Here is a 13,571-nt window from a genome sequence, read left to right as displayed (position 1 = left end):
ATAATTATGCATCTGTGCCTCTTCAGAGTATAGCTAAAGCTTGGTTCAAGTTCACCACTGCCTCTTTGACAATATTTCCGGGCTGTTTGAAGAAGAATTGTACCTGGCAATTTACTAGGCCACGTTACATTATTTTATATTTTTGCCACATAAGTTCAAAGTGATGAAAAGTAAGGCTAAACATGCCAACACTGCTACCTTACTCAAACACAATAATAGTTTTTCCACAATTATTTATGTATTTCAAGTTTCAGCAGTTTCCAATTATTAAAATGTATCTCTGGTATATAAAATATAATATGATTAGAGATGAGCGAACCTACTCGTTTCGAGTAATTACTCGATCGAGCACCACGATTTTCGAGTACTTCCATACTCTGGTGAAAAGATTCAGGGGGCGCCGGGGGGCGGGGGGAGGCGTGGCGGAGCAGGGGGTAGCTGCGGGGAACAGGGGGGAGCCCTCTCTCTCTCCCTCTCCCCCCACTCCCCGCTGCAACCCCCCACTCACCCACGGCGCCCCCCGAATCTTTTTGCCCGAGTACGGAAGTACTCGAAAATCGCGGTGCTCGGGCGAAAAAGGGGCGTGGCCGAGTAAGTTCGCTCATCTCTAAATATGATGTTTTCTTGCCTGGCATTTCAAACTCAGATGAGCATTTTGTAACATGTCCGTAAAATGGATCCATAATATGGATGTGTTACAGTTGACATTGCACTATATGTCAGCAGTTTTTTGGGGGCCTTATACAGAGTTGATGTTAACATCAATAGATCGAAATATAAATTATGTGCATATTCAAAAAACACAGCATGCATAGCTTTTATCTCTTTTGCAGGGGAAGAACACATATTGAAGTCTATTGAGAGTGCTTAAAATATGGATGCATCAGTATTTTATCAGTATTGCATCTGTATTTGCATTCATTTTTCTTATGCTCTATTGAGCAAAACCAGATTACTTTTTGCCCAAATTGAAGTAGTACCAATGAAAACATATACAGATACAATACTGATGTAATACTGATGAAATATTAATGAAATACTGGTGCATTCTACTTCATCATGCATCTACATTGTGGACCATATTATTGATTTTACATATGTTTGTGTGAAACAGACTATTAGGGGGTGTTTTCCGTTAGCAGCAATAAAGTGGCAGCATCAGTGGTGGGGTAAGCAAAAAGTAGATTTATTGCTCCATAAAAATGGCGACGTTTCGATTGGTGAGTCTTTATCAAGCCTTGATAAAGACTCACCTAGTCGAAACGTCGCCATTTTTATGGAGCAATAAATTTACTTTTTGCTTACTCCACCACTGATGCTGCCACTTTATTGCTGCTAACGGAACATACCTGGGGCTGTAGGTCCATAGCCCCGCTGGTGGCTGTTCATTTTTCCTTACTGGAACCTCTGCACGTGCTGTGCATTACCACTAGGGAAAAGTGATATGGAAAAGGATCTGGGGGTATTAGTGGATAATAGACTAAACTGGAGTTACCAATGCCAGTCAGCTGCTGCAAAGGCAAATAAAGTCTTGGGGTGCATTAAAAGAGGTATAGGGGCGAAGGACAAGAACATTATCCTTCCATTATATAAGGCACTTGTCAGGCCTCACATGGAATACTGCGTACAATTCTGGACACCGGTGCTCAGGAAAGATGTCACAGTGCTTGAGGGGGTTCAAAGAAGGGCAACTAAACTAATACATGGAATGACGGGACTGGAATACCCAGAGAGGCTATCCAAATTAAGACTATTTACTCTAGAAAAAAGAAGGTTAAGAGGCGACCAAATAACCATGTATAAGTACATGAGGGGACAACACATGGATCTCTCCCGTGATCTGTTTACACCCAGGACCACGACGGTAACAAGAGGACATCCGCTACGATTAGAGGAAAGTAGGTTTCATCACCAACACAGAAAGGGGTTCTTTACTGTAAGAGCAGTTAGACTGTGGAACTCTCTACCGGAGGAAGTGGTGATGGCAAAATCCATAGAGGAGTTTAAAAAGGGACTTGATGTCTTTCTGGAGAAGGATATTACAGGATATAAATATTAGGTTAAGTGTCAATCCTGGTATATAGGCAGGTAGGAACTATTAGGGGTTGATCCAGGGAACAGTCTGATTGCCATTAGGGAGTCGGGAAGGAATTTTTCTCCCAAAAGGGCTAATTGGCTTCTGGCCTTGGGGTTTTTTGCCTTCCTCTGGATCAACACAGTAGGATAGACAGGCTGGACTAGATGGACATTGTCTTCATTCGGCCTTACATACTATGTTACTATGTATATTACTAAGGAGTGCTGCGGGACTTTCCCTATACAATATTAGGAGGTGTTGGGACCCGTGAATGCATGAGGGCATTCAGACTCAGGATGCCCTTGATAGACCACCAGTAGTGAGAATTGTCTGACCGTTCGATCATCCGACAAGCATGAGCAGCTCCAACTGTTTAGTTGTCCACCATCCATAGACAGGTGGCATCATCATTACAGGCCCCCTGTGTTTGTCGAAATTATTTCCTGGCACTTGTGTGAAAGACATCTAGTCTCATGTCGTTTATTCCATGTATTGCCTTTGATACCCATCCACTATCGTCTTCAGTGATGTCATGAATGATAAAACTGGGCTGCTGCGGAGTGCAACCAGGTTGTCATTAGCAATAAATCCAGGTTAATTATGGGCATTGACAACAACAATGTTCACGTCTGGAAACTTTGGGGTGAGCACCTCAATCCTGCCTTTGCTGTGTAGTGGCACACTGCACCCACTGCTGATGTGATGATCTTGGGAGCCATCACATATGACAGTCGGTCACCCCTAGTAGTGGTATGAGGGACAATGACAGCTCAGCAATATGTACAGGACAATATGCAGCCACATGTGTTGCCTCTCATAGCAGCTTCCAAGAGGCATTTTCCAGCAGGATAATGCTTGGCTACACACAAGAAAGGTGTCAAAGGAATGTCTCCACAACATTGGCGCATTCCATGGCCAACCCAGTTGCTTGATTTATCGCCAGTAGGACATGTATAGGATAATCTTGGAGGTCAACTTTGAGAGCCTACAAATTTGTATGATGTAGAGGCTCAGTTGCAGGAAGCATGAACTAATATGTAGTAGGATACTATACAGAATCAGTATGCCATCACATCTTGCATTCAAGCTTGAAGTAGAGCTTCCCTTCAAGCATTCAGTTTTCTGCAATAAATTATCCTTTTGCTCTAATATTGTAATCACTTACTTATATCAATGCTACAATCACACATATAAAGTTTCATTCGATTCTGACACCTCCTTCTGGGTGTTTGATTATTTTTTTTGAAAATAAGTGTATTTTCTGGATTGCAATTGCACTTGCAATTATTTCAAGCTCCATGTCCAAGTGCACTCCAATCACTGTTAAAGCACAAGCATTACCCATTGTTCTGTAGTAGCACCCTAACACTGAAGCAAACAATAGAAATCAATGTCCTTGGTGTGACAATAGTCTCTGTGATAAGGAAATCTTACAATACACTGAAGTCTTTCATTTTCTATAACTTGTGTAATACATCTCTTCATGACTCCAAGGTTTGAAAATCTTGTACAAATTTAAAATATTATCCAGCGGGTATAAACGTACTAAATACAGCAGTGTGATAGCTATATTATACAGTTTATTAGTACATTAGTTCATATATGAAAATCATGTCATGTACATTACCTGTCCGATTCTTGATTTTTCACATACATATATATCAGGCAAATTTTGAAGTTGAGGAGAATTGTCATTAACATCCATAACTCGAATATACACATGTACATATGACACATAGGCTGCTGTTTCTGAAAGGCGAACAGAAATAAAGAAGATATTTAAAAAATGTGTAAAATTTCATAGCACATAAATAATACATTTCACATATATTTTACTGACTATACAGTACATTTTACTAAAATGTAAAGTATTTACTGGCTTTAAAGGTATGTTCTCAACTTTAGCTGCAATTGGAATACTACTTTATATGACATTGACAGGTGGAAGGACACAGCCAAACACTGCTGGGCTATGCTGTTTGCACAATTCTCATAGATGTCAGTGGAAGTTGTGCAAGTAGCGAGGTTCTCTGTTTCCACAGCTCTTAAGTTACAGGAACAGCATAGCTTGCCGTGCTACACTGTGTAAATCCTATTGATTTATAACAGAATAGTGGTGCCTGCTTGATTGTTTCTGTAAGGCCAGGAACTCCCAGTGACTGCATATGGACTATGGTAGTTGGGGTTGGGGTTACAACCCAAGCAGATTCTATCAGACGTTTAAGGCATAGCCTGTTGATATGTTGTAAAAGTTGAGATGGGAATACCCCCTATCAGGGCGAGCACCCACTGGCGTTTGCGTTTTCCGCGGGAAAAAAACGCAGCGTTTTCGCCGCGTTTCCCACGTTTTTTCCGCGCGTTTTTCGCGGCGTTTTTCGTGGCGTTTTCGCGGCTTTTCCATTAATTTCAATGGAGAAAAATAAGGACACATATGCAACTGACAGTTCCTATGTTAAAAACGCAAACGCAACGCAAAAAAAACGCCAGTGGACAGGAACACATGTTATCTCTATGCCTGTGCAGGAAAAACGCAAAACGCAAAACGCAGGTAAAAAAACGCCAGTGGGTGCTCGCCCTCAAAGTAGAGAAATTATTACCCACTAAAACAGGGTCATCTCTTTGGGATCATTTTACATGACTAAGAGCCAAATGGGATGATGCTAAATAATTTTATACACAGAGACATGTTGAGGTAAAAAGCACTCTGAATTTATTGTGACAAAGAACATTTTATAGTATTTTATTATCAGTAAATTACCTATTCCTGGACCATGTCCTCCCTCTTTCTCAAACTTAACCTCTCAAAAGCTGACCTCCTCATCTTTCTACCCTCAACCAGCCGAGCTCCCACCAACATCTCCATATCAGTATCTGGCACCACCATGACCCCCAGACAGCACACCTGCTGCCTTGGCATCACACTGGACTCTCTTTTACCCCCCACATCCAATCTCTGGCCCAAACATGCCACCTGCACCTCAGAAATATTGATAAACGCCAGCTACGGTCATGCTAAAGACACTCACTGTCTCTCTCATCCATTCCTGACTCGACTACTGCAACTCGCTGTTCATTGGCTTTCCCCGCACCAGACTCTCCCCTCTCCAATCCAGTTTTCTATCAAGCTGTTTCTCAGATGCCTCTGCACCATACCAGTGATTGCATTGGCTGCCCATCCACTGGAGAACTAAATTAAAACTCCTCACCCACAAAGCTCTTCATGGTGCCGCACCACCATACATCGCTACACAAATGTGAATTACTAGGATAGGAAATTCCTAGTAATTCACATCTGTAAATTTTTAAATAGTATCATGGTCAAAAGGTTAGGAATAAGCAATAAGTAGTTCTTTACAAGTATCACTTACTTGCCTCTGTTGCAGATACTGTTATATTATGCCAAATATCAGCTTCTCGATCCAAAGATTTAATTGTGAAGATAGAACCATTATTTGGATGAATTTCAAATGGTCTGGAGTATTTCTTGTGAAGAATGCCATACCTAGAGAAATTAAAGTGTAACTGAGTTTTCAACAAGTTTTCTAGAATATAACAGTTTTTCCTTACACTTTTGGTGATGTCTGTGCCCTGTTTCATATCTGTAACTCCTGATGCTCAGGTAGTCTTCCCCCATATAATGTATGTTTACACACAGGAGAGGCAGAGATTGCGGAGATCATTATCACAGCGTCTGCAGATGCCAGCTTGTAGCCTCTGATTGCACAGGAGAGGCCTGTGAAGATAGCTCCTCCCCGCATTGCTAAGGAAACATCCCTGTGTGCTCTGTACTACAACAGATCTGTACTTACCAATGGAAAGTGAATTGCAGAGAAGCTAGGAGATCCCTAGTGGCAGCCACTTCAAACATGATTTACAGTTGTAAAGCAAAACAATTTTTAATATTACAGAAATGATGAGACTAACAAACGCTAGTAGATGAGCACAAGTCATTTGAAAAGTTATAGTCCCTTTAAAGTGAAATTCCACATCTTAATATGTCACATGTATAAATGCATGTTTCTTCAGATCTACTCTATAAGCCTGAGGAAGAAAACTGCGTAGGTTTGAAAGCTTGCTATAATATCATGTATTTTGTTAGCCATTAAAAGGTATCATATCTACAAGATTACTTCGTTTCTCTTGCTGAGAACAATTACAATTTGCTCTACTGGCTAACATGGAACCAAATGTTGTTTGTTTTTACTAGAAGCAGGATTCTACTTGTTGCATGACCTGACTCACCAACACCTTCCTGAACAGCACCATAGCTTAGTTAATGATCATGTTAGGAGGTAACAGGTTCCCTTTAATTTCCAGATATGTTAAGGCTTCTTTCCCCCAAGAGCTGTGAATGTTTGGAATAGTCACCTCAAGAGATGAACAAGGAAGGAAACTTTAACTTCAATGTAGCAACTTACATATAAAGACCTACAGGGACAACTGGGGCATTTGTGCTGGAATGGAGGAGATTGAAAAGGTGGGTACGGTTTTATTTTTTTATTTTGAAGTACGACATGTATAGCTCTTTTTAATGATCTTCAACTAAAGGACAACCCCTTTACCCTCTCTGTTCCCTTTATACACATCCTCTCCCCTCCACTAGTCAAACTTAAAAGACATGCGTCAATGCTCAACCACACTTTAAATACATATGGCACAAAGCATAAGTAATTTTTGTGATTTCAAGATAATGGTGGTAGAAATTATGCAAACAGGAAATATTTGTATATTGCCAAAAAAGCAGAATCATAATTGTTCGACTAAAAATACTTTACATATTATTTTACAAATGCTTTCACCTTATCATAATATCAGTGCCGTCAGGGTCTTTTGCAGTCACAGAGCCAACATATGAGCCAACTGTGGCACTTTCAGGGATTTCCATGAAATATTCTTTTTCAAGAAACACAGGAGGTTCATCAACGTTAGAAACACTGATTCTTACGGTTGCTGTATCAAACAGTGCAGTGTTATACTTGTTTTCTGCTCTTACTCGAATGTTATATCTTCTTCTGCTTTCAAAGTCGACTAGCTAAATGTGTTACAGGAATGAAAAAAGTTTTATATTAAAATTTGAAAAATTGAAACACTTCAACAGTGTAACATTTAATCTTTAACAAGAAGGTGTAATCAGAAAATAACCTATTTATAACAGATCTTAAATATATATATATATATATATATATATATATATATATATTCCCCTTTAAGTTTAACATTAAAATTAGACACAGTTCTTCTTTTGCTTCTTTTTAGCTTTGTGTCAACATGGCTTAACAAGATCTTTATAATGGGACATGTACTTTTATAGTTTAACCTTTTTGTGCATGTATTTGCTAGTGCTTAATTTATGTTCATTTAATGTTGGGGGTACCTTTTAATCTTAGGTTTGCAGGGGTATCAGAGGTTAGACTACCACCTATCATAAAGTGTTGCCATTACTGATTTGCTATTACTTGATAAAAAGGGAATACTCCTTTTAATTTATTTTTTTATTCACAATTTTCTGAAATGTTTCTGTGTGACTGCATATTGTGTCTCTTGTAAGCCATCGGCAGGGAAAATATTGGACGGAGTGTTCAATTCACCCAGATAGTTAAGCTAGGTGAGATGAGGAATCTGGGAGAGTTGGGTTTTGCTCAGCAGACCTAGTTTATTAAGCCTTTCTTTAAGTGAATTTTATGGTCAGGATTTTATTAGAATTATGGGTAGGTTGGTAGTATAAGGTAAAGTAGCCCAGGGTGACATCACATCGTGACATTTTCTTGGCAGACTGTTTTTACAGGGTGGTTTGCCATTGCCTTCCCCAGTCAAGATTGGTAGTGGGACCCATCATTCTCTCTCCTGATCAAGAATGGTAATTTGTCTTGATCCCCAGTCAGTTCAGATGAGACTGCAATGAAAAGCAGTGTCTGTCAAGAGTCTGGGGTACAAACAATTCTGCTGTAGAGTAGATTGACTGACGTATAATATTCATCATACTTTTTATAGCATAAATATATGAGAAAAATCACTTTTAGTTAGTGCTCAGACAGGCATGACTTTCTTTATTTCTTTCATGAATTTCTTTGGATGTATTTATGTGCTGTATGTGTGTACCACAGATCTTGTGTTTGTGGCAGAAATGAAGCTAAGTTGAACATCATCTGGACAATCTCAGCCATTTTCTTATTGCCAAATTACACCCCAAAGCACATATCAAGGTATGCTACAAGTTTTCCCTAATAGACCTAAATGAAACAGCCTCGGAGACCTCTGTCAGGTCTAAGATTGGCTCCAAGGTGATATGAGCCCTGGCAATTATTCCATTGGGATTGTTAAAGGTATGTATATTGGGGAACAAGGCTATGCACTATAGAAATAGATCTCTATTGCCATTATACCATAGCTTTCTATGTAAAATTTGTATTTTACAGTATAAAGGGTATTTAAAGAGTCCCATTAGTACCACCTTTTGTAACTGCAGAAGTGTCAGCAATTATAAAGTGAAGTGGCCACACATTAGCATACAAATGAATAGATAACCTTGTACTGTACTTTATTGTTGTGCCAAGTTTCCCAAAGAAAGAGCTGCCTTTTTAGCAGCTTTCCTCTCTAGATATTAGAGGATAATGCTAAAAGGGAATCTCTATATATGACGTTCATAATAAAGAACTAAAATAGCTTACAAGACTGTATTGTTCCTACCGGACAACCCCATTCATTTCTAGAAAATCAACCAGTACAGTAAAACACAAGTCTTTACCTTATTTAGTGTAATTATTCCTTCTTGTGTCAAAGCATCAGTAGTTATATTAAACATACTGTAATCCCCTCTTTCATCAATTGAATAAATCATTTCTGCATTATGTCCAATATCAATGTCATCAGCCAAAACCGCTCCAACAAATTCTCCAACAGTAGATGATTCGATAATCGTCATCTCATATGTATCTGAAATAAAAGTGCCGTTCAATGTGGCATGTTTGATTAATATTTGTGTTTCATCTGTCAAATATATATTTTTCTTCAAAAACTTTGTATTACCAAAGCACAACTATAGCAAGCAGCACTTTGCCCAACAGTCACTGGTCTGATAATGGTTTTCCTATCCTCAATACATATTCAGTTTTGCTATTCCCTTTGTGATTCTAGATCTGATGCGTTACCACACCCAGTGGTTCAGATTAGTAGGGGTATTTTCACACATAGTTGAAAATGGTGAGGCCTTTCTGCAGCAGAAAATCCACACCAAAATCTACATCAAAGCCACAACAAAAAAAAAGGCATCATCTACTCCCTTGGTGTGGATTTTGATGCAGATTTGCAGTAGATTTTACCCTCTTAATTGACAGTGTAAAATCTGCTGCGAATCCACATCAAAAACTGCGTCAAAATCCAAATCAATGGCTACGATTTTTACTATTTTTTTGTTGCGGTTTTAATCCTGATTTTGGTACAGATTTTGATCCATTTCCAGCTGCGTGTGAACATCCCATATGGGTTATTTCTGCTTGCAAGGCATTTAGCTGTTTATCCGGAGCTAATCTACCTGGCTATAGAGCTTAGTTGATCTAGACCTTCAGTGAAAATTAATATTGCCGCTAGTCAGTGTGTTTGGTATAATATATTCTGATAGTCTTCTGATGTTTCTGATCTGGCTTGTGTTTGGACTCTAATTTTGAATGTCCTACTGTGCTCATATGGATTTAGACCTAGGAGTTCCTGAATTTGATTTCTGCCAGCCATGCAGTGACTTGTTTTCCCCCTGCTTCTGACCCTGCTACATACCTGGTTTTGCCTTTTTTACATCCTGAGACTTTGGCATTTTACTACTCAGTACAGACACCTGTATGACCAAATATGGGATTGACAAGGCAACTGTTAGGTGGATTTAGAACTGGCTGAGTGATCGTACTCAAAGAGTGGTCATAAATGGCTGCACATCCAAGTGGAAGAATGTATCAAGTGGGGTACCACAAGGCGCAGTCATCAACCGGAGGACAGATGAATCAATAACTTTAATATCTGGAGAATGAAGCATTTAGGAAATAAACATCTTATGGGTGAGTGTATTGCTTTGCGATTTCAAACACACTAAGAGATTGTAGTGGAAATCCAATATATTTATATTTTGGATAGTGGACATGTGTAGTGGACAGTGGACCTGTTTTTATATGTTAAAGGGGTTGTCCCGCGCCGAAACGTTTTTTGTTTTTTTTCAACCCCCCCCCCGTTCGGCGCGAGACAACCCCGATGCAGGGACTGAAAAAAAGAACAGCACAGTGCTTACCTGAATCCCCGCGCTCCGGTGACTTCTATACTTACCGGTTGAAGATGGCCGCCGGGGTCTGCTCCCTCCGTGGACCGTAGCTCTTCTGTGCGGTCCATTGCCGATTCCAGCCTCCTGATTGGCTGGAATCGGCACGTGACGGGGCGGAGCTACACGGAGCTACACGGAGCCCCATTGAGAAGATAAGACCCGGACTGCGCAAGCGCGTCTAATTTGGCCATTCAACCATTTTAGACGGCGAAAATTAGACGGCAACCATGGAGACGAGGACGCCAGCAACGGAGCAGGTAAGTGAAAAACTTTTTATAACTTCTGTATGGCTCATAATTAATGCACAATGTACATTACAAAGTGCATTATTATGGCCATACAGAAGTGTATAGACCCACTTGCTGCCGCGGGACAACCCCTTTAAGCATTCTGTATACCAAATGACAGTACTTTTCCATTGTTGTCTGTTTTCCTACGAATATAGATATATATTCTTTCATGTATCCAATATATCTACTTCCTCATATCATGAAACTTTCTGCTTACTAAACTCTGTAAACAAAGCTAGCAGTTAGTAACTCTAGAAGAAGTAAAATCAGACATAAATAACCACAGTCTGAAGCAGCTACCGCAATAATAACCTGAGCAGTTTTACTGGAAAATTATGCAAATAACACGGGAAATTTATGCAATTAATAGTTTAAGCTGTAATATCCAATCAAATCGGAGGAAACACAAGTGGGTCCAAGACAACCCACTCATCTCGTCCTGCTACCACATGATGGCCAATGGCAGAGGACCGGAGGATGGAAGAATTTCAAGATGCTTATCCAATAATTAAACAATACGTTGTATCTATGTAATCTTTGACCTGCCCAGATGGGCAGATATGTTAAACTCTTTAAAAGAGGCTGCGCTCCCAACAATAAAGCAGAATTGAGGAAGCTTATGCATGCTGAACCTGTGTCAGTGTGAAATCTTCTTATGCGCATAATCAATTCATAATTAATCTGGAAGGGTGTAAACATTCCTTATTGAGTAGGCTGTGGACGCGAAAAGGAAATCCACGACAGTTGGTGGCCCGTACGGGGAGTGGTCGATAGGATCTAGAGACAATTGGAAACAAGGCGTGGACATAGGCAACCTTGGACTTGGCGGGCCCAACAAATCATCAGAACACGGTAAGATAAATTAATTATCTATACCTGTGTGGCTGACTCCAAGCTTGCCTATGTGCCGTGTCAAGGCCGATCGCTCTGGATCCGCACGACAGGTATTTTAAGTCTCGACCACTCATCAAAACCTGTCATATATATATAAAGAAAAGGAATGTTTGCATGCCTGTAGTCTTGAGAGTACTGGTCGACTGGCAAGGTCAATGAGTTGCCCTAAGGGGAGGGGGGGGGGGGGAACCTGAGCAGGTATCCCTACTCGGGTGAGGTTTGGCTACAAATCCTAAGAGTAAGGGAACTGTCAGGGGAGTTTGAACAGGTATCCCTACTAGGGTGAGGTTTGGCTACAAAACCTAAGAGTAGGGGAACTGTCAAACATCTGGACAGGTATTGCTACTTTGGAGAGTCTGGTAATAGACCTAGGGGAAAGGGAACTGCCAGACAGGATCCCGAGGGGCAGTGAGACTAAGCCAGCCGTACTGGTGTTCTATCTATTTGTGTGTACGTCCCACTCCCATGTCTTACCCCGATTGTAAGAAAGGGTTATTGTTAACCATAAGCACCTGGGGATGGGAGATCTGTAAGCAGGATAACCCCCACCCCGCTCACCGGTGTGGCTATGGTCCACTGGTTGAGGGTTACTATCCACACTTATTTGTTTATCGTTTGAACGTTCATGAGTGGATCCCTCTGTCTGAGGGTAGATTATTAAACTGTGTAGCGGCAGAAATGCTAGAGACCCTAGGGCGGGACATACTGTGTCCGGCGTCTGAGAAGAATCCTATAATCATAAATCTGGCTGCCATGATTGAGATTGAGAGGCAGCAAACATTGTACCAAGGTCAATTCTTACACCCTCCAGAAAAGTGTGGAAGGTGTGGAAAGTCAAGTTATCATTGATTAATTAAGCAATCTTTCTGTGTGCTCAAAATGTCCTACCTGTCCTTTATATAGAGTTAGTGTGCTTGTCTGTTGTGTAGAGCTAATCCTGCTGAGTTGTTTATATAGAAATAGTCTGTTTGTCTATCATATAGAATTAATAGCAGTCCTACTCAAACTGTAAGAAGGGATTGTCGGCAATGAGAACGCATTAGCTGGGTTATAGCCAAGATTGATGCACCGTACACAGCGGCGTTGTGGGTTGTAATTTAAGAGCAGGTGGATTAGACCCAAGTGATAGAAGAGAAAGCAAATTCATGTGCTGTGACAAATAACAACTACTGTTCGTATGTCTTGTTATGTAATCTAATCTTTATTATACGTCCGTCCGTCAATGTAAAAACTGCATAGCCCACCATGCCCACAAGAAAATACATCTATGTTTGCCAAGTCCCCAATTCAATTGTAACCATATACAATGTGAGGTGGTCACAGCTGTGACCGTAAAGTTACAACATAGTAGTTATACAATAGACGTTAGAAATTCCCTGAATGTCAGTCAGAGGAAGGGAAGGCGGGCTGAAATGGCGTCGGTACCCACGCATGCCAAAGACACCAGCGTTCAATATAACAGGTTAATTGTATAACAGTTCAGTAAATAAGGAGATAGAATAATATCTCAGTCACTCAGCAACCTTTGGCACACAATATGTGAATTACAGTACGTTACTAGAGATGAGCGAGTATACTCGCTAAAGGCAATTGCTTGAGCGAGCATTGCCTTTAGCGAGTATCTCCCCGCTTGAGACGGAAGGTTCGGGTGCAGGCGCGGGGGAGCGGTGAGTAGCGGCAGTCAGCAAAAGGGAGCGGGGGGGGGAGAGAGGGAGAGAGAGATCTCCCCTCCGTTCCGCCCCGCTCTCCCCCACAGCTCCCTGTCCGCTGCTGGCACCCGAACCTTCCGTCTCAAGTGGGGAGATACTCGCTAAAGGCAATGCTCGCTCGAGCAATTGCCTTTAGCGAGTATACTCGCTCATCTCTATATGTTACCAATCAGATGGAGATGCCTGGCATCTAAGACTGAATTTGCTCCAGTCTCCGGTTAAAAATGTCAGTTGGTTTCCCATTCGCCTAGGGCAGGGGTGTCAAACTCTTTTTCACCGGGGGCCACATCAGGTTTTTG

The 13,571-nt window shown here is 40.9% G+C and overlaps 1 protein-coding gene across 1 annotated transcript in view; it reads right to left on the bottom strand.

Moving 5' to 3' along the window:
* LOC136579155 (cadherin-19-like) overlaps positions 1-13,571 on the bottom strand; it is a 176,284-nt gene that overhangs the window by 45,746 nt on the left and 116,967 nt on the right. The window contains exons 6-9 of the mRNA XM_066579503.1: positions 8,823-9,010; positions 6,877-7,109; positions 5,446-5,579; positions 3,705-3,826 (exon numbers count right to left, since the gene is read on the bottom strand). Of these exons, the coding sequence (XP_066435600.1) occupies positions 3,705-3,826; positions 5,446-5,579; positions 6,877-7,109; positions 8,823-9,010 (677 nt within the window). The remainder of the gene's footprint in view (positions 1-3,704; positions 3,827-5,445; positions 5,580-6,876; positions 7,110-8,822; positions 9,011-13,571) is intronic.

Source organism: Eleutherodactylus coqui, chromosome 9 (assembly GCF_035609145.1).
Source record: "Eleutherodactylus coqui strain aEleCoq1 chromosome 9, aEleCoq1.hap1, whole genome shotgun sequence".
Classification (NCBI taxonomy): domain Eukaryota; kingdom Metazoa; phylum Chordata; class Amphibia; order Anura; family Eleutherodactylidae; genus Eleutherodactylus; species Eleutherodactylus coqui.
Note: the sequence above shows the minus strand (reverse complement) of the source record. Positions and strands in the feature narration are given on the sequence as shown.